This window comes from Ichthyophthirius multifiliis (assembly GCF_000220395.1).
Source record: "Ichthyophthirius multifiliis unplaced genomic scaffold scaff_1120509250224, whole genome shotgun sequence".
Lineage (NCBI taxonomy): Eukaryota > Ciliophora > Oligohymenophorea > Hymenostomatida > Ichthyophthirius > Ichthyophthirius multifiliis.
In genome coordinates this window covers 91,206-112,651 of record NW_004086960.1, presented here as the reverse complement: position 1 = coordinate 112,651, position 21,446 = coordinate 91,206, and the positions used below count along the sequence as shown (strand labels likewise).

Genomic DNA, 21,446 nt, shown 5'->3' with positions numbered 1-21,446 from the left:
ATTTAAAAATGTATATTTAATATTATCAAAAAAATTATTAATAATAGATAGATAAAAAATATTTAAATAATAAATTTTAAAATTTATTGTTAAATATATTATAAAAAATATATATTTATTTTTTATATTTTATTTTTATTAAAATATAAATAAATTTTTGTATAACTTAAACCAAATTTATATATAATATATTTTCATTTTTTTTTTGGATTTTTTTTTTGGATTTTTTAACTTTATTCATTATTTTATTTTTTAATCTATTCAGTATTTTAAATTTATTATTGATTATTATTATTATTATAATCTTTCAATTTTTCTTACTATTATTATTATTATTATTATTATTATTATTATTATTATTATTATTATTCTAATTATTATTATTCTAATTATTATTTTTGTTATAGTTATTGTTATTGTTATTGTTATTTTTCTAATTATTATTATTATTATTACAATTATTTTTCATACAATTAATTATTATTTTATTTTTCTAGATCATTTTTTTATTATTAATCATTATCAATTATTTCATTTTATTATATATTTTCAATATTATCTTAATTTTAATTCTTTTATTCTTAACTTATAGTATTATTTTCTGTATCTCTTTTTGTGCTTTAATCATTTTTACTTTGACTTTTATATTTAGAATCTAAATTTATTTTATTATAAAAAATATTTACAATAGACAATATATAATACAATTTAATTAATTATTATGATGCAAAAAACAATTAAAAATTCTTCCTTTATAAAAATTAATATAAATAAGATTAATTAAAAATTAATTTATAAAAATAATTGTACTCGAATTTCTAACTATATTTTTTTTATATGATTTATTCAATTTATATTATTTTTTAAGATCAACAAAATTAATTGAAGAGGTAGCGTTTTACAATCTTTAATTTATTTTCTTTTTAATTATTTTATTAAATTATATAAATATTTTAATTATATATCAATACTAGATTTTCTTATTAGACTTTTTATTCAGTTGCTTTGATTAAAGGTTAAAATAAGCTCTTATTACTTTAGTTTGCTTTAAATTTCAAAAGAATTTATTTACTGTATATTCCTGGGTTTTTTTAGAATTAGAACATTTTATTTATTAAAGATCCATTTTCTGTTTATATTTCAATTTATCTTACTTTAAATGGCTTTGATTGTACTAAAGATTATTTTTATTTTATAAATGGCATTGAGTTATCGATCATTTTTTTTGAGCTTTTTTTAAGGCTTTCTAGATATTATTTATGATTTTTATAATGCTTTTTTATATTTTTTATTTATTTAATTTTTTTTATTTTCAAAGTTAAAAAAATACTTATTTTATTTCATTTTCTTTGCTAAAAGTCATAACACTTTATTTATTCCACATTTTTTTAATATTTATTTATATTTATTTTTAAAAAATTTGTTATTTTTTTATTTTATAAAATTAAATAAAATTAACTATTTATATAATATTAATATATTTATTATATTTTTTTAATTTAAAATAAAAATCTATATATATATATATAAAAAAACGCAACTTTAAAAAAAAATATATATAAAAATAAAATATTTTAAATATAAATAAAAAAACATAAATTAAATTAAATAAAAATTAAAAACAATTATATTTTTTATACACTAGTTTATAACAAAAAAAACATAAGAATCATAGACTGTAAGCGTCTTCAATAATATTTCTAAAACTTCCGTAAAAATTAAAAATAAGCGATCCTGAAATCAAATAATAGCAAGTTCTCGGCCAATATCCACTTAAAAAGAGTTTTCCTGAACTTTCTTCTTTCAAGATAGTTTTACAACAATTAACAAATCCTGTATATTTATTATATTATTAGGTAACTAACCTAGTATTAATCAAATCAAAAGGATTACTAAGCAAAATACCTACTAGAGATCCTAATATCATTCCTGCAATTTTCTTATCGTAACTAGCTTAACTTTTTTCAATATTAATTTTAAGAAGTTCTCTTTAAATATCATCACTATTGGAATAATAATTTATATAATTTTATCCATGTAAGCAAAATTAGTATGTAATATTAAATCCAAGTCTAAATGAAAAGTCTCTAAAAAATAAATATTAAAGCATTTAAGAATAATAAATATATAAATATATAAATATATAAATATATAAATATATATATATATATATATATATATATATATATATATATTTTTTACCTTATAATTGAAGGCAATAATGAAATTTTCATGGCATTTATATATTTATTAAAGCTTATAGGTCCCGCGTTCATTTAAATAAACATTTTTCTAACTTCAAATGGTAAACGGAATGGCGTTGCAAAAACATCTGCAAAGCAAAAAGCTAAAAGTTGTTTTTTAAAATTACTTATTTAATTCCAATAATGTAATTTTTTCATTTGTAAATTAAACCATCTAAATGCTGCATTATTTACAGATATTCCTATTGTTGCACTTAATATTCCTTATCCTATACCTCTATATAAAGCTTTTATATTTAAATAATTTATATATATAATATATTTAATTTTATAAAATTGAATACTTTATTAAGCAACATTATTTTTTATAAAATAAGATACATCTTCTAATGGATGCTTTGATTAAATTCTAGTTTTTATAGTATTAAAAGGATAACAAATCAATAAGCATATAGATTCTAATGTTAGGTTAGTAACTAAATCTATATTATTACGAATTAAAAAATGCAAATATTCTTTGTCAAATCCAAATTATCTTTAGGCCATTTTTTTTTCATATTAAGCTTCCTTTATCTTTTTTATTAATTCATCCATCTCTGAGGTTTCTAATTCGTTTTTTTTCTTCTCGTCTTTCAAAATAAATGATTTTTAGTATAAACTCATATATTCAACGTTTTTTTTACTGAAACTTTGTTCTATTTTATCCATTAGTTTTTAGTTCTATAATTATTCTTCGTAATCATTATTATTGTTTGATTTGTTATTATTATTTGACATATTTTGTATTTATTTATTATAAATAGAAAAATATATCGTACTTATTTTTATTTTAATACAAATTAAAAAAAAAAGATATATATATTATATTTTGTTTTTAATACTCAAAAAAAATTATTAGAATTTCTAATAAAAGTTAAAAATATTTTATTTTTTAATTTATAGTTTAATGTTTATTTATTTTTGAAAATTAAATTAAAATAAATAAATATTATTTATTATTTTAATTTTTTTATTAAATATTCTTCATTATTTATAAATAAAATAGTCAAGAAGTACAAGTTTTTTTATTATTTTTAAAGCTGAGCTCTAATACATTAATTATGAAAAGCATTTTAATATGATATAATAATAATTTTAAATCAATTTCTATATTTTCTGTGCTAATAAAACATAATTTTTAAATATCTTAATAATTAACATTTTAACTTAAAAATTTTATTTTAATTTGATTTAGTTGTTTTATAATTATTTTAAAAAATATCAATAATATTATAAATTTTAGCTTAATATATTATGTTCTAAAATAATAGTAGTTATGTTGCTATTTTCTATTTTATTTAAAAATATACAAAAAAAAGCTCATAATTATATTACTAATAAAATAGAAATATTATTATAAAATTAAAATTTGAGTAATATACTTATTTAGAAAATTATTAAATTAATATTAATTCTTAAAAAAAAGTTCATAAAATTTATTAAAAAAAAAATATATATATAAATAACTATTGTAAAATATTATATTATAATTACTAAGACATAAGGTATTTAAATAAATATGATATATAAATTATATTGTTGTAGGTAGTAAGAATAATTTTATTGATTATATTTTAATTTGATATATTAATATATACTATTATCTAATATTTAATATTAATTAAAAATAAAATATAAATACTTATTATATTTAAACATTCTTTATAATATTTTTTTAACTTTCTTTTTATATAAAAGTTTAATTTTAAATTTATATAAATGTATCATATTATAATTAATTAATATAATAATATTATTTGAAATTTAGTTGTATATATATATTAAATTTAAAAAAAAAAAAAAAAAAAAAATTATTTTGTTATATTCAATAATAGATTATTTTATAATATAATATATTTTTATTTTTAAAAACTATAAATATAGTTTTTTTTTAAAAAAAAATAATATATAATTTAAAAATTAATAAAATACCTTTTTAATAATATAAATAAATTAAAAAAGTAATATATAAAGTTATCTTTAATTTATTTTAATTATTTTTGATTAAATTAAAAATTTAGAATTAAATGTATTTGATTTGTTAATATTTTTATTTATATATATATATATTTTTTAAAAAAAATATAAAATTGATATTTTATTAGATTTTTTTTATTTTTATTTCAATATTTAAATTCTCGATAAAAAAAAATATTTATATTTTTATATTTAATATTTATTTTTTTATTTTAAATAGTCAAAATAAAGATTTTTTTAACATAATATTTTAGTTATTTCTAAAAAAGAGTTTTTTATATCTTAAACATTTAAATTAAAAAATAATAAAATGCTAACATTATATTAATATTTTTATTATAGAAAAAATAAGATTAAAGATAATATAATATAATAAAAATTATTATATTTAAAAAAAAAAAAATAAAGAATAAAATTTGTTTATTTTTATATAATAACTGAATTTATAATATATTTTATAATAAATAATAAAAAAGAACAATTAAGAAAAAATAGAAATAATTTTAAATTTTCGAATATTTTAGGTAAAAGACATATTTTTAATTATAGGGAAAAAAATAATAATAATTTTTAGAAAATAATAAAAAAATTATAAAAAAATTAAAATTTTATATATATATAATATATATTAAAATATATTTCTAAATTATAATCAAAAATAAGAAAAACTAAAATTACTCTAAAATAAAAATAAAAAATGCTATAATAAAATAAAAGAAACCCATAATACATACTTCCAGCGTCTACCTTAGCATCAATAATATCAACAATAATCGTGAACCCTTTAGACGTAATAAAGGTTAAACAACAAAAAGACTAAGTTCACTAAGATTGTTCAGTTCACAATAAACAAAACATAAAGCCAAAAATAATAAATCTAAATCACATTTAAAAATAAAACTATAAATTTAATTTAAAAAATGCTTGTGTATGTTTAGATAAAAAATCATTAATAATAAATATCAATTAAATTTGGCGAACTGAGGGGTTAAAAACATTCTTAAACGGTTTAAAATATTCATTATATTCATCTACATCTTAAACAGTAATGTTTTTTTACTTATATGAAATCACTAAATAATAAATGTAAAGAATTTCCCAAAATTAAATTTACATACCTTTAATCTCTTCTATGCTTTCGAGATGTGTTTCTACAACAATCACATTCCCTTTAGATTATTGGAGAACTAATTAATAGGCCTAAATTGGATTTACTAAAAAAAAGGCACTTAATTAGGTACAAGAATTTTTTCGGCTTACACTATAAGTCTTCAAAGAGATATTCTTTTTAGTACCATTTATTGGACTCTTACAGAAAATATCAAAAATTATCTTTAAAATATTAATTACTTAGCTGCTAATTGTATCGCAGCTGGTACTTCGGGGGCTATTACAGCTTTTTTGACTTTGCCTTTCGATGTAGTTAAAACTAAAAGATAATTACATCAAAAATATTAAAAATTTTCTTCTTTTTAAATTATGAAAGATATTTAAAAAGAAAAAGGATTTCAAGGACTTTATATTGGGGCTTAACCTAGAATTGCGAAAGTGACGATCGCATGTAGTAGTATGTTATGCCTATATGAATTTTTCTTAGATTAATTTAAAAAAAATTATTGAGAAGTGTCCATTTTTTTTTTTTAAATGACTCTTTGATTAATAATTTTTTTAAATATAAATTTTTGTTTTTTTCGGAAGAAAAAGTATAATTAAAAAATTTGTTTAAAGAAATTAAATAATTTTTATATATATGATAGAAATATTTATTTTTGTTATAGTTTATTTAGAAAATTAAAAATTTTCATAGATATTTTAAATAATAAAAATAAATTTACATAAAATATTTTTTATTTAAATTTAAAAAATAATGTAATTTATAAATAAAATATAAAATATTACATATTAATTAAATTAAATCATGTATCTTGTTTAAATATTATTATGAAATTTTAATATATAAATTATTTTCATACTTTTTTATTGTACAAATAAATTTTAATAATATATGAATATATTATTATAATTATTAAAAATATAAAAAAATATATAAATTAAATTAAAATTAAAATTAAACAAATAAATATTTAATAAAAATAATTAAAAAAAGTTTTGATAAGATTTTTAAAAATAAAAATAAATATTTTTATAAGTAAAAATATATTTCTTTTTCCTTAACTTTTACATATTTTTAAGATGTATGTTTCGAAAAATTAATATATTTATTTAATGTTTTGTTCTATTTATTTTGCTTTAAATATAATTATTATTAAAATAAATAGGATAAATGCTATATTAAGGAGTTTAAATTTATTAATAATTAAATATCAAATTATTGTTTTAATCTAAGCATACATATTTATCTATATTTTATATATAATACAAATTCTCTTTTAAATTATTAAAATTTTAATATAAATATTCATTAATTATATTTTTAAAAAAATTTAATATGAATTATTTATTATTTATATTTTTTTTTTGATATTCTTTTATATATATCGAAGCCAAAAATTAAGAATACAAATCTCATTATTTTTTAAAAAATCATAATAAACATTCATATTATTATAAAATTAATTAAATAAGAAATTGCATAATACTTCTTGAAAAAAACAAAAAAAACAAACAACAAATAAATACCTTTTATATAATATTATTTATAAATATATTTTACGGCATTAAAATTAATTATTTTAAATACAAGTATATTTATCAATACTTTGACAAAAATAAAAAAAAGAAAAAAAAAATTTATAAATAAAATTTTAACAATCAAAGGTAAATATAAAATAAAAAATATAAACGTTTTGAGAAATAAAAAAATATATAATAAATAATTAAGTTTATATTTTTTTAATAAATTAATTTTAATTAAAAATATAAAATATTAATACAATATTGTATAAATATATATTGCAAATATAAATTGCATTATATAAATTGCAAATATTTTTTTAAATTATTTTATATTTTACTTTTATTTTAATTCTCATATTTTTTCTTCTTGTATTAATTTTAATAATTATTCAGTATTTAAATTATTCATTTAATTATCATAAAGAAGTCTAAAATCATATGAAAGATATTATTACAATGGCATATAAATATCTATTTTTGAGAATATTTAAAGACCCCTAATTCCTCTTAAAGCATTTATATCTTAGCTATGAATATCTAATTAAATTAACTTGAATACTTATTAGTATTTATCATTAAATCTTTATTTATATTCGTTATAATTAGCACTTTATTTTTTTAAAAAGCATTCCAATTCTTTTGTTTATTCATATCCTTATTAACTTTAAGGATTTTATAAAAAAAGAATTACTTCCTTATATATTCCTTAAAGTAATGTTTAAAAGAATTACTAAGCAATTGAAGAGTCTTATTCTATTTTTTATTTCGTTTTTACATAATAACTACTTTATAGATAAAGTTGGAATTCTTAAGGTTATACGAACTTTATTTATATTTATTATAAAAGTATTTTTTTCAATAAATCTAAATTAAAATGATAAAATCCTGTCAAACAATAAATAATATCATAAAATAATAAATTAGGTATTTTTAATTTATTTCTGGAAGTAAAAACTAATTGCATTACCACATCAGCAAAAAGGGCTTAATTTCTTAAAAAAAGAATCATTTTATCCACTTTTATTATTTTGTGCATTATATTGTCTTATTATTAGAATTTTTTAAAACTGTCTTTATATTTATTGTTGTTATTTATATCGTTTTCGTCTTATTGAATATTTATTTGAGTATTACTTGTTGAATTTTCTTTATTTTATTCTTAAGAGTTATTTTTTTTAAGTAAATTTTCATTTTAAGCATAGTCAGTTATTACATCGTTGGCTTCTACATTGTTTCGGTTTTCAATAATACTTTAATATAAAGGATTTCCTTCTCTTTCTGTATTTTCATCGAGGGAATTTAATATATTCATTTTTTTATTGTGGATTAATACAGGATGCTTAAAAAGTTCTTCCCAAGAAATTCTTTCAGATTCTTCGAATTTTAACATTTGGATAATTAACTATTTCACATTTTCACTTATTGGAGGATCTAGTGGAAATTAAAAAGTCTATTTATTTACTTTCCTCTCTATATTTTCTAATAGTTATTATTAATTAGCTGCTGTGAAAGGGTATTTTCCATAAAGCATTTTATAAAAAACACAAGCGGAAGACCATATATCGCATTTCGAAGAATAATCTACTCTTTTAAGAAGTTAAGGGGAAGCATAAATAGGCGTACATTTTATTGACATCCTTTAACAAAGGTCCATTTCTCCTTCTATAAAACGACCAAAACCAAAATCAGCTAATTTCAATTTTCCATTATGGAGCATTAGGTTTTCTGGTTTAACATCTCTATGTATTATTTTTTATGAGTATAGATATTAATATGCATCTACGAATTATTTAAAAAACTCTATCGACTCAGACTCTGATAAACGCTTGCTAAGTTTTGAATTAATGTATTCAGATAAATCACCACCATTACAATAGTCGAGAAATAAATATAAATTATTAGATGATTAGGATATTTCGTGTAAACATACAATGTTTTCATGACGGAGCTTTTTTAGGACTTCGATTTCTTTTTTTAACATCTCAAAGTTATGAAGAGATGATTTAAAAATTTAAGATGAAATAACTTTTACGGCATATTGCTTACTTTGGTCAGTTTGGAGAGTAGCCATATATACGGTTCCATATGAACCCTCGCCTAATTTTTATTCCATGTTTATTACGTATTGACCTACTAATTTTAAGCATTTTAAGGATTTATGGTTTGGCTAGGAATGGTTTTTATTCATTTTTTTTTTTTTAAGATTTTAAAGAAAAAAATTTTAAATATTTTTTTTTGTTTTTTTATAAATTATTTGTAATTATATTCGTGTTGATTTATATAAATAAATATGTTTTTTTTTTAAAAAAAAATAATATTTTTTAGAGAGAATTTTTTTTTATTTTTTTTTTCAATATTATTTTTAAAATTTTTTTGATTTTTAGTTATTATAAAAAAAAAGAAATATAGTATATTTTTTTATCTTATATTATTTTAATTAATTACATGTCTTTTTTAAAAAAAATTGACAAAATAATTAAGATGATAAAGTATTTATTTAAATAAAAGAATATTAGTTATATTAAACAACTAAAAAATATTAAACAACTAAAAAAATAAAATTTATAAAAATAATAAAAAAATTCATATTAAATAAAATTATTATTTTGATAAAAACAAAATTAATACTAATAATTTAGTAAAATTAACAATCTAATAAAAAAAAATGCAAGAAGAAGAAGATAACTAAAAAAATAGAAATTTTCAAGTATGTGTTAGAATAAGACCTTCTAATTAAAAAGAAAATTAAAGAAAATTCTTATATTGTACCGAAGATACAGTAAAAAAATAAAAAAAATAAAAAAAAAAAACTAAAAATAATAAGATAACTTTACAAAACTTAACCCACTAAAAATTAAAAAACTAATAAAAAACTTTTAATTTTGACTATGTGTTTGACGAAAATATTCAAACAGACTTTTTATTCGAAAAGGCAATATAGCCTTCTATATAAAATATTTTAAATGGTTACAATTATACAATATTTGCTTATGGACCAACAAGTACTGGAAAATCTCACACAATTTTTGGGAATTTTTAACAAGAAGGAATAACTTTTTTAATTATAAGATAACTTTTTTAAAATAATATAGGGAAATTTAAATTTAGTTATTTACAAATATATAATGAAAATATAAAAGATTTAATTCCTTAAAAAAATTATTCATATGAATAATCTCTTATGATAATCGAAGATCCTTCTAAAGGTGTTTTTGTACCCGATTTAAGTGAATATATAATAGAAAATGAGGAAAATGTCAAAAATTTAATTTTTTTGGGAAATAAAAGAAGAACAATGGCATCGACTTCTTAAAATTAATTTTCTTCAAGGTATTATTTTATTTAATATGTTTTTTTTTTTTTTTTAATATATTTAGATATTAATCATTTTAATTAAAATTTATAAATAAGATCACATGCTATTATATAAATAAGTGATTTATAAAAGGGAACAAAAATTACAATTATAGATTTAGCAGGAAGTGAAAAAAATGAAAAAAACTAATAAATGTAAACTGCAGAAGGTTCCAATATAAATAAAAGTTTATTAGCTTTAGGAAATTGCATTAATTTGTTATCTGATTGTAATAAAAAAGGATGTTTTGTACCCTATAGAGATTCTAAATTGACTCGGCTTTTGAAAGATTCTTTGGGAGGAAATACTAGGAACATTATTATTTCTTGTATTAGTGGAAATTATATGAGTTATTAGGAAACTATTAATACTTTAAAATATGTGGAAAGGGCCAGAAATATTTAAAAAAATGTAGTAGTAGTTTAAGAGAATAAAATTAATTTAATACCTTTTGAAGAATAAGAGGAAGAGTTGATTAAATAAGAAATTCGAAATTTGAAACAATAATATATTTATTTTGAAAAATAACCGTTTTTATCAAGTAAAAATATTAACTTGAATACTTCTATTGATTTTTTAGATAATAAATGTAAAAATTATTATATATTAATTAAAAAAATAAAAAATATAATTAATTATATTATATGTATAAATATATATTAAATATAGGTAATGATAAATTGAATGAAAGAATATTTAAAATAATCGAAGAAAATATAGAAATAAAAAATAGTATTGAAGAAATAAAAAATCTAAATGAAGAAAGCGAAAAATATATAAAAAATATTGAAAAAGATAATATATAATCAGAAGTAAATAAAACTAAAATAAAAATAAGATAATAACACATTCAAAAAAACAAAGAAATTTTATTAGAATTGAATATAAAATTATTATAAAATATGGAAAGCATGTCTGAAATATAAGAAAAAATACCTACTATATATAATATATGATCATCAAATAATTTATTTTAACATTAAAATAAATAAAAACATTTATTATCTTAACAAAATATAAGTTATAAAGCTGAAAAAGAATATTAAATTTACTAATTGAATGTAAAAATGTAAAAAATGTAGGAAGAATTGAATTAAAAAAATATGCTTTTATAGAAAAATGAAAAACTTATTAATAATATAGAAAAAAATTGCTCAATTAAAAAAAAAATACAAAAAAAAATATAAGAGATTTTTCTGAAAATAAAGGAATCTAATTATAATAAAAAAAAATTATTTATAATAAAATAGACCTTTTACATCAAAAAAATTATAAAATTTTTGTAAAGAATAATAAGAATTAGAGTAAAATAATAATAATGAATCTTTTTAATTATCTGAATTAAAAAGTTATGCATAAACTTTAAAAAATATAGATTTTACTAATATTAATTAGTGTTATTTTATAGAAAAAGATAGTAGAAGTATCACTTGTTTAAAAAAATAAATAAATTAAGAATAATTTAAATTAAATTCATATTAAGAAGTAAGAAAAAAAATGCGTGAATTAAAAATTAAACTAAACTTTATGGTTGAAAACTGTTAATAATTTTAAAATAAGGAAATTTAAGAAGTATTAAAAGAATTAAATAATTAAAAAAAATTCCAATAATAAAATAAAGATGAAGAAGTAAAAATATAAAAACTAAAAGATTATATATAAAATAAAAATAATAATAATAATAATAATAAAAATAATAATAATAATAATAATAAATATATAAATAACATTATTATTAAAAATAATGATTAAAATATCGGACCTCTTTTAAGAAAAACTTCATCTCATTTAAAATTTTAAAATAAAAAAATTACTTTTGTTTAATAATAGATTAATAAGAAAAACAATTTATAAAACGTAGTTTTGAAAGAAAACACTTAAAAATATTTAATGAAATATAATTAAATTTTATGATACTTCGTTTCATATAATATTATATTAGACATGTAATTATATTTTTTTATATAAAAATAATATTGTATTTATTTAATTATTTCTATAATATGCATTTTTAAAAAAATTTAAAGTCATTCTGTTTTAAATATTTTTTCATTTTAATTATATAATTCTAAATAAAATAACTAAGTATATTTATAAATTTTTTTATACAATAAATTATTATATTATGTATAATTATTGTTTTATAATTAATTATTATTTATTAATATATAATAAATATTTATATATATATTATAAATATCAAATATATATATATTTATATATATATTTATATTTATATATTTATATATATATAAATACTTTTCTTTTATTATATTATTTATTTTTTTATATAGAATATATTAAATTATATACTAAATTAATAAAAAAAATGTATAACAATTTTTTTATATATATGTTATTTTTTTACAAAAATAAAGTTTCCTTTTCACTAAAGATGAGTAAAATCTTACTTTAATAATTTTAAATAAAATTATTCGAATATGTATAATATAAAATACAAAAAGAATTTCTGTATTATTAATTTTAGCAAATTGATATTATATATTTAAATAATTAAAAGTATTAGATTGTTTTTATTTTAAGATTTTTCAGATAAACATAATGGTTTATTTTACATAATAAAATTTATATTAAGTTGAATAATAAAAATTCGTTTTATAATTATTTATTTTTAACAAAATAATTATTATTTTGAATTAAGTTTTTTTTGTTTCTATTAAATAGTTTTAATTATTATAAGATTATTTTATATTAATTTAATTACAAATTTTTCTAGAAATATAATAATTATACTATAAGTTTAATATTTTTTTAATATTTAAATTTACTTCTTAAAATTTTTTAAAAAAATATTTATATATATATTTATAATAATAATGTAAAACATATTATTACAAGTTTGAATAATTTTAATTTTTACTATAAATTATAGTATAAAAAATAATAAATATACTTTTAATAAATAATATATATGTATTTAAAGTAAAATGTATTATATTTGATTGTAAATTTTTTATTTAAGATGTATTAAAATAAGATAATATATAATATAAATATATTTCAAAATATAAATTTTAAAGATAAAAAAAGATTTAATTAAAATATTTAAAAATTTATATATAATATAATAATGTTTTAAATATAAAAATATTATAATATTTATTTATATATTTATATATTTATATATTTATATATTTATATATTTATATTTTTAGATTTTATTTGTATTATATATTACTTTTTTTTTAATTTAATATATAATATATATATATATATATTTTTATTCTTTTAATTTTTATTATTTATATTTTTTTTATTATCAAAAAAATTTTTTACAATATTTTATTTATAATAATATTTTAAAACAAAATAATTTTAATATTATTTTAACCATAATTTTTTTTTTTTTTTTTTTTTTATTATTTATTTTAAATATAATTTGTTTGATTTTTAATAATTATAATATTTTTTTTTATATTATTTTTTTATATTATGATAATTTTTTTTTTTTTTAAATATTTATTTATTAAATTTAAATCTTGTTTATTATTTATTTTTTTTACAATTAATTATATTAAAAATTTTATAATTATTAATAGTTTAATATAAATAAGAAAATATGAAACTTGACTAAATATATAATTATTTATTATTATATAATTCTTTTAAATATTTCTTCTTTATTATAAATATTTTTATGAATAAAAATTTTTTTTTTATTTTTTTGATAAATTAACAATAACAAAAAAATAGGCTTATTTTTATATCTATAATTTAATTTATCAATAATACTAAAAATATTAAAATAATCATACATTTATATTATTATCATATTATTTTCATTTTATATTTGTATTTTTGTTTTTAACATTTTCCATTTAATATTATAAATTTTTAATAGTTTCTTAAGACTATTCTCAAAGAGATTTAAAATATTCTCTTTCTTGAACAATATCTTTATATTTTAAGCTATTTTATAAATCATAAAATTAACTTTTATATTTTTAACTAGATGAATTCACATAAGTATTATGTTTAATATTATTAGTTATTAAATTAACATAATTTTATTTATTTTTTAATTATAATTTATACTTATTAAAAACATCACTATCAAACAAATTTTTGAAACTAAATCTAGTTATATTATCACAAAATGGAGTTTAATCAATTTATTATTATGAAAAATTTAAATCTTATTAATTTTTTAATTAGTAAAGAAACTAAGCTTAATCAATTTAACCATTTAAAAATACGAATGAAAGTGAATTATATTTATGTCCAAATTCTATATTATCTAAAATTTATGTAATTAATATATTTTTTTTTCTTAACTTATTAATTATTCAATTATATATTATGCTTTTTCTTAAAAAGTCTGAAATTCCTATTTAAAATATTATAATGAATTATTATCTATATTTTATTTAGAATCTCTTAATTTTTCAAAAAGTAAATTTTTATTTTGATCAATTTATTTTAATATTTATAAAGCTTCTTCACCTCCTGTACTTTCGAAATTAATTTCATCAGGCATATTTGTGTTATTACTTGTGTTTTCATTGATTTTATTTATCTATTATTGACTTTCTTAACTTTTATTTTTTATTGATGCATTATGGCTTTCGATTTGGGAGATTTCCCTTAATTAATCTAATGTTAATTTTAAATATTCTATTTTATAGTAATTCAATTATGAAGGGAATTTTATGTTTTCAATTTAAAGTAATTATTAGTATTGTATCGAAAATTAAGATTAAGGAAGCCAATTAGACCATACATATAAAGTTTCTAAAATTAATCTAAAAAAACTATTTCCAAAAATAACTTTATCATCTTCAGTTATATTGTCTACAGTATTTTTTTGAAAATATTTTTTTCCTCTGTCATCTAATCTACTTTCTTTTTCAAAATGGGCGATATATGTATAGAGATTAAGAAGCTTTTCTTCTATAATTTTTATAAAATCTATTTTATATAGTTAGAATAAATCTTTTATTAACCTAGCAAAATTTAATTAAATTAATGGATGGACTTCATTTTTTTTAGAGATTACGAATATTGTAGTATCTATTATTTAATTTATTTAATCTATGTTGTTTTATAGCACGTAATTTTTATAAGTTTGTATGTTTTAGATATATAAATGATTGCTTTATAATGAATCAATTATTTATTGCATTATTTAATATTTTAGTATTTTTTGTTTTGTTTTATTTATTTTTTTACGATATTTTTTAACAAAGAATATATAGAGTATTTTATTATGTTATTTTTTTAGTTGGTTAAATTTTTATATAAAGATTTTATGGTAAATTATATAAATTTAACAAAAATAACTTTATTAGTCAAAAAAAAAAATAGAATTATACTATTAATTATAATACAAATAGTTTTAAAAATAAACTTATTAAAACTATTTTTATTTATGAATATAAATGATTATTATTATTTTTGATAATAGAATTAATTTTATTTAGATTAATATATATTAGAAGAATTAATATTTTGTAATTTAATTTAAACATAATAAATATTTATTTTAATTAAAAAAGCAAATTAATAATAAATTTGAAAATATTTATTAATAAAAATCTTTATTGAAAAAAATATTGTAATTTTCTTAAAAAAATAATCTAGAAGTTTATATTAAAATATCTACTTTATATAATTAACTAATTAATTATTATTATTGTTTATATTATATTTCTTTTAAATATATTTTTTTTACTTGTTTATTCTCCAAGATTAGCTATTGGGGGGGAGGATAATCTAGATATTTTATTGTCAATGTAATTTTAATTACTACAATTTTAACGATTAAATATATATCCATATGTAATTTTGCTTTTTTTATGGAGAAAAAATTCTATACGTATATTTTTATATAAAAAAAAGTCATTATTCAAACTTTTTTTTATTTTTTTTTATATTTTTAATTTTTTTATTAATTTTTATTTTTCATTAATAATTTTTATTTATTAAAATTAATTTTAATTTTAATATATCTTTAAGCCGAAGAATTTTATTTTCATATATTATAATTGCGAAAATATTATTTTCCTAATCATTCTAATTAACTATATGTGAATATTATCAATTTGTTCATATCTAATTCAAAACTTATACCAATTTTATCTAATTCACATGTTAATATAATACATATTATTATAGTTTATATTTATAGTTATTATTTTTTTTATATATAAAGATATTTAAATATATATATAAACTAATATTTAATATATTTAATTTTATAAATAATGAGAATAATTATATTATTTTAATTTTACTTTATTTTGAAAAAAGAAAAATATTATTTTATGGAAATTTTATTTATCCATTAAAAAAAAAAATATATATATTTTTTTCATTTTATTTGTATAATATTAATTAATTAAGTAATATTATTTATTTATATAAAATTTTATTTTAGAAAAATAATTTTTAATATCAATTAATTTTATTTTATTTGTCTTTTATTGATTAATATTTATTTTATTTTTGTATCAGTCTTTTTTGAATAATATTTATTTTATTTTTGACTTTTTTTTTTAATAAAAAAAACTATTTATAATCGGGTTTTTTAATTATTATTTCATATTATATAAAGTTTATTCAAATTTTCAATAGTAAGTAAATTTAAATTGAATTTTATCTTAGTTTTAACAATTTAATTTATTATTTATTTAATAAAAGAAAAACAATTAAATTTATTTTTTTATTTATATAGGTATTTTATAATATAATATTTTAAAAAATAGCCAAAAAATACATAAAAAATATTATTAAAATTTATATCTTTAATTTATTTTTATTTCCTTTTTATGAAAAAAATATTTTAAATCAATAAAATTAACACAAACTTAATTTTTTTACAAGTAATATAAATTTTATTAATTTTTTTTTAAAAAAAAAACATATTAAAAATGAACTTTGACTATGAATTTCCATCTCCAGATAAAGATAAAACAGTAAATTTTTCATTAAAAAAAAAAAACTAAATAAATAAAACCTAAAATAAAATATAATTAATACAAAATTAAAGGTTAAAATATATAGAAACGGTCACCCAACTTTATAACCATTTGACTTAAGTATATAAAAGGGTTTAACATTTTAAATAATTCTAACTTAACTTGAATAAAAATCCGAAATGAAAAATATGAGAAATTTAAGATTATTTAATGCTGAAGGAGTCGAATTAACAGATGATGATTTGTAATATGTTAAAGACAAAGCAGTTTTATATGCATCTAAAGGTATCCTTTTTTTTTTTTTTTAATAAAAAAAATTAAATAAATCAAATTAAATTTTTAGGAGAAGATTTTGATTCAAATTCTACTTTTTCTGAATATAATTTAGTAAAAGTTTTAGGCGAAGGTGGATTTGGTCAAGTATTATTAGGTATTCATAAATAAACATTAAAAAAAGTAGCTATAAAGATAGTAAAAACTAATATTAATGGTAAATATTACTGCTCATATTGTTTATTTTTTCTCAATGTTTTTAATAACTCAATCAACAAAAAAAAAAGAAGATAATTGAATTGTCAATTTTTTTTGTCTTTTTAATTTGTTGATTGAGTTTTTAAAAATAAATTACAGAAAAAATGAAAAAAAGCAATATGAAGAAATAACATATACATGATTGATTTTAAATAAATAAAATAATAAAGGAAACGCATAAGATATAGATATGGTATTTCGGGAAGCTGAAATATTAAAAGTATTAAATCATAAAAACATAGTAAAAATAATGAATTGTTATACTTTAAGTGATATGAGAGTAGTTTTTATAATGGAATATTTAGAAGGAGGCGAATTATATGAAAAAGTAAATAAAGAAAAGCGATTATCAGAAGAATAGGCAAAAATATACTTTAAATAGATAGTTGATGCAATTAATTATTGTCATATAAATCGATTAATTCATCGAGATTTAAAGTTGGAAAATATTTTATTTAAATAGAAAAATGATGATTTAATAAAAGTATTTTTTTTTTTTTCAATAAAAAGAAAAATAAAAAAACATAAAGGTAGTTGATTTTGGTATAGCGGGTCTTGCATCTAAATTAAATGTTGAAAATTTAGACGCAGGGGGTTTAAAATATATGGCTCCAGAAGTTTTACAAGGAAAAGCTAAATAATTGACTCCTTCTATTGATGTTTGGGCTATGGGAGTAATTCTTTATTTGATGGTTTTTGGAGATTTTCCTTTTTATGGAAATTCTAATAGTGTTTTAATTGAAAAAATAATTGAGGGGAAATATGAAATGTAAAAAGATATTAAAAAAAATCTTTCTAATGAAATATTAGATTGTATAGATTAAATGTTATAGGTTGATCCTTAATAAAGAATTAAAACTGGAGATATTATTAACCATCCGTTTGTTAATGATGATGTTTTTGCAGCTAAAATGTATAATTAAAAATAGGAAGAGAGTAAAAATTAGAATGAAAAAAAAGGATTTTAATTTGGAAATAATATATTAAAAAAAGAAGGAGGATCTTATTCTGGGTAAAATAGTCACAAAAATAAAATGCAGTAATAAAATTTGATTTCGAATAATCCGAAAGGAAGTTTAACTCCTTAAAATATTCATAAAAAAGTTAGTACTTCGAATAATAGTATGTTTTTTATTATTTAATATTTTTTATTTTAAATATAGAAATAGATTAAAAATATGGATTTGGTTAAGCTATAAATAAGTATTATAAAAAATGAAATAATTTGTGTCTATTGTTTTTCTTTATTTTAATTTTTTAAAGTATCTATTATATATATATATATATATATATATATATATATATGTATATATATATATATATATGTATATATATATATATATATATGTAAAATTTTTTCTTTTTTTTTCTTTTTTTTTTCTTTTTTTTTCTTATTTATTTTTCTAATTTTACTTTTACTTAATTTTATTATTAAATATGAAACTTGATTTTTTTTTTTTAATGTGAAAAATTATACAAAGAATATTTTTAAATATAATATTATTTTTACAATCATGTATTAGACACTGTTATATATACAATAATTTTTATAAAATACATATAAACAAAAAACGTAATTTTTTAATTTTTAAAAAATAGATATTAATTATAATCATTATTTTAATATATAGATTTCCATTGTTTCTAAAAAATGATAATAACTCTAAAAATAACTTTTAGCTTATTTTAATAGCGATTATTTTCAGCAAATCAAATTAAAAAAAAATCTATTATAAAAGAAATAAATAATACATAATATTATACAAATTTATAAATTGCTTTTATTTTAAATAAATAATTAAAATAAAAAAATAAACAAATAAAATATTAAAATAAAATTAATATTCTTCATATTTATCTTAAAAAATGGATGAAAAAAAAAAATTTAAAGAGTTCAAAGTAAGGAAGATATTTTAAATGTAATTTTTTAAAAATAATTAATCTTAAAATCTAAAAAGATTTTATTGTATTAAAAATACATATTCCAATAAAAAGGAAGATTGTAAAAATTCAATACATGCATTTTTAAATGAAAGTAAAGTATATGATTGTCTACCCAAAAATTCTTAGGTAAACTTGTAATATAAAATTTTATTAAATAAAGATTAAATAAAAGGATTAGCATATTATTTATAAAAAATATTTAATATTAATAAAATATATAATTCAATTAAATGTAAAAAAATATTAAAGAAATATGAAATAAAAAAATAATAAAATTAATATAAAAAAATTGTATTTATTAAAATATTTTTATTATAGCTGGTTGTAATCGATAAAAACTTTTCATGTTTTGAAGCTATAAATTTAGTTATTAAAAATAAATATGAAGAAGCATTAATATGGAATTAAGACACTGCATAATTTGATGGAATAATTACTTATTCAGACATAGTAAAAATTATATTAATAAGTTATAAAAATGCAGCTTTAAATAAAATTCCTTGTATTTTTATTAAAAAGAAATATTTATTAATAAATATTTTTATATTTAATATAATTAAATAAAAATAAATAATAAAAAAGTAAGTGAAAGCTAAATATAAAAAGAACATTTATCTAAATTGAAAGAAATTAAAATATTATAAGAAGTTGATTGTAATTTTTATATATAATAAATATATATAAATATTTATATATTTAAATATATATATCAGAAATGGGCGAAGAAATTAATTTTTTATTTAACAAATGTAAGAACAATTTATATGATATAGAATTTGATTAAGATTTAAATTAATAAAATAATAAAAATATTAATAATAATTTAAATCTTAAAAATTAATGTTAATCAATAAATACAAATTTATAATAATTTTAAGCTGAATAATCATAATTTAATTTAATTTAGAAATAGTAATTTTTTTTAGATCTTTAAAAGTTATCTGTAAGAAGCTGGTTTAGAATTTTAAATTAAGACGTATAAAAATATTTTTTATTAAAAATAAAATAATGTAATATTATATATTTAAATTTAAAGAAATTTGAAAATAAAGAATTAATAACTGTAAGTATAGATGATCGTTTGTAATAAGCATGTAGTAAAATGATAAAGAACAAAATACATAGAATTTTAGTAATAGATAATGAAAGTACATTAGTTGTCGGGATATTAACATATAAAGATATTTTATTATTTTTAATAAGAAACCTAACCTAAGATTTTAGTAATGAGATGGATGATTAGAACCCATATGATATTCCTATATCTTATGCATTAGATTAATTTATTAATACTTAAAATGTACTTAGTTATAATTTAAAAGATTCTACTTATAACTGTTTTGATATTATGATGAATAAATGGAAAATATCTTCTATTCCTATATTGGATGAGAACAATATTTATAAAGGACTAATTCATAGAAGGGATATAGTTTTTATTTGGAAAACTTAGAATTTTTAGATTGTTTTTTTTTTAGATTTATATTATATTTATTAATTTTTTATTTATTTTATTTAAAAAATTATATTTATATAGTTAAGTAGACCAATATATGAGTTTATGTAATTTTTAAAAGATGAGAAGTAAAAATACAAATTAATGAGCTCAAATGTAAATGAGTTTTTCGAAAAAGAAGATTGCATTAGAAAAGTTGTGGAAAATTTATTTTTAGCTTAAGGAAATAGATTAGTTTGTATAAATAAAAAAACTTAATAAGTAGAAATGTTTATTACATTGGGAGATATATTTTAATATTATTTATAAAAATCTTAATGAAATTAAATTTTTTAATTTAAAAAAATAATTTATTTTTGTTTAAA

The 21,446-nt window shown here is 15.0% G+C and overlaps 4 protein-coding genes across 4 annotated transcripts, besides 35 other annotated features; 2 read left to right on the top strand and 2 right to left on the bottom strand. All coding sequences in view use genetic code 6, as the record gives it.

The window, feature by feature from the left end:
- Window positions 1–196: 196 nt before the first annotated feature.
- Window positions 197–229: a microsatellite.
- Window positions 223–272: a microsatellite.
- A 3-nt stretch (window positions 273–275) lies between these two features.
- Window positions 276–455: a microsatellite.
- Window positions 443–485: a microsatellite.
- Window positions 486–1,395: 910 nt separating this feature from the next.
- Window positions 1,396–1,446: a microsatellite.
- Window positions 1,447–1,541: 95 nt separating this feature from the next.
- Window positions 1,542–1,585: a microsatellite.
- Window positions 1,561–1,622: a microsatellite.
- Window positions 1,623–1,905: 283 nt separating this feature from the next.
- IMG5_057430 (mitochondrial carrier protein, putative) lies at window positions 1,906–2,465 on the bottom strand (the record flags this gene model as incomplete). Its single annotated transcript, XM_004037216.1, has 2 exons — window positions 2,203–2,465; window positions 1,906–2,087 (listed from the first exon to the last, which is right to left on the bottom strand). Coding segments are annotated over exons 1-2 (382 nt in total), but the record flags the coding sequence as incomplete, so codon positions are not given.
- Window positions 2,116–2,194: a microsatellite.
- Window positions 2,124–2,195: a microsatellite.
- A 1,928-nt stretch (window positions 2,466–4,393) lies between the features above and the next one.
- Window positions 4,394–4,436: a microsatellite.
- Window positions 4,437–6,620: 2,184 nt separating this feature from the next.
- Window positions 6,621–6,695: a microsatellite.
- Window positions 6,696–7,124: 429 nt separating this feature from the next.
- Window positions 7,125–7,170: a microsatellite.
- A 692-nt stretch (window positions 7,171–7,862) lies between these two features.
- On the bottom strand, window positions 7,863–9,075 carry IMG5_057420 (protein kinase domain protein; the record flags this gene model as incomplete). The annotated part of the gene is made up of 2 exons (XM_004037215.1): window positions 8,071–9,075; window positions 7,863–7,928 (listed from the first exon to the last, which is right to left on the bottom strand). The coding sequence occupies exons 1-2, from the start codon at window positions 9,043–9,045 to the stop codon at window positions 7,863–7,865; spliced, it is 1,041 nt and encodes a 346-aa protein (XP_004037263.1). The 5' UTR covers window positions 9,046–9,075.
- A 300-nt stretch (window positions 9,076–9,375) lies between these two features.
- Window positions 9,376–9,412: a microsatellite.
- Window positions 9,413–9,522: 110 nt separating this feature from the next.
- IMG5_057410 (kinesin family protein, putative) lies at window positions 9,523–10,896 on the top strand (the record flags this gene model as incomplete). The annotated part of the gene is made up of 2 exons (XM_004037214.1): window positions 9,523–10,187; window positions 10,269–10,896. The coding sequence occupies 2 exons, from the start codon at window positions 9,523–9,525 to the stop codon at window positions 10,894–10,896; spliced, it is 1,293 nt and encodes a 430-aa protein (XP_004037262.1).
- Window positions 9,639–9,677: a microsatellite.
- A 974-nt stretch (window positions 10,897–11,870) lies between the features above and the next one.
- Window positions 11,871–11,927: a microsatellite.
- Window positions 11,875–11,939: a microsatellite.
- A 386-nt stretch (window positions 11,940–12,325) lies between these two features.
- Window positions 12,326–12,453: a microsatellite.
- Window positions 12,377–12,466: a microsatellite.
- An 857-nt stretch (window positions 12,467–13,323) lies between these two features.
- Window positions 13,324–13,372: a microsatellite.
- Window positions 13,333–13,488: a microsatellite.
- Window positions 13,334–13,387: a microsatellite.
- Window positions 13,334–13,409: a microsatellite.
- A 142-nt stretch (window positions 13,489–13,630) lies between the features above and the next one.
- Window positions 13,631–13,660: a microsatellite.
- Window positions 13,636–13,667: a microsatellite.
- Window positions 13,668–16,087: 2,420 nt separating this feature from the next.
- Window positions 16,088–16,142: a microsatellite.
- Window positions 16,088–16,153: a microsatellite.
- Window positions 16,120–16,174: a microsatellite.
- A 15-nt stretch (window positions 16,175–16,189) lies between these two features.
- Window positions 16,190–16,251: a microsatellite.
- A 194-nt stretch (window positions 16,252–16,445) lies between these two features.
- Window positions 16,446–16,554: a microsatellite.
- Window positions 16,555–16,650: 96 nt separating this feature from the next.
- Window positions 16,651–16,734: a microsatellite.
- A 340-nt stretch (window positions 16,735–17,074) lies between these two features.
- On the top strand, window positions 17,075–19,129 carry IMG5_057400 (protein kinase domain protein; the record flags this gene model as incomplete). Its single annotated transcript, XM_004037213.1, has 5 exons — window positions 17,075–17,147; window positions 17,222–17,435; window positions 17,494–17,640; window positions 17,852–18,165; window positions 18,212–19,129. Exons 1-5 carry the CDS (start codon window positions 17,103–17,105, stop codon window positions 19,127–19,129), a joined length of 1,638 nt encoding a protein of 545 aa, XP_004037261.1. The 5' UTR covers window positions 17,075–17,102.
- Window positions 18,952–19,028: a microsatellite.
- Window positions 19,035–19,074: a microsatellite.
- Window positions 19,035–19,086: a microsatellite.
- Window positions 19,130–19,469: 340 nt separating the features above from the next.
- Window positions 19,470–19,518: a microsatellite.
- Window positions 19,519–20,299: 781 nt separating this feature from the next.
- Window positions 20,300–20,335: a microsatellite.
- Between the last annotated feature and the right edge of the window lie 1,111 nt (window positions 20,336–21,446).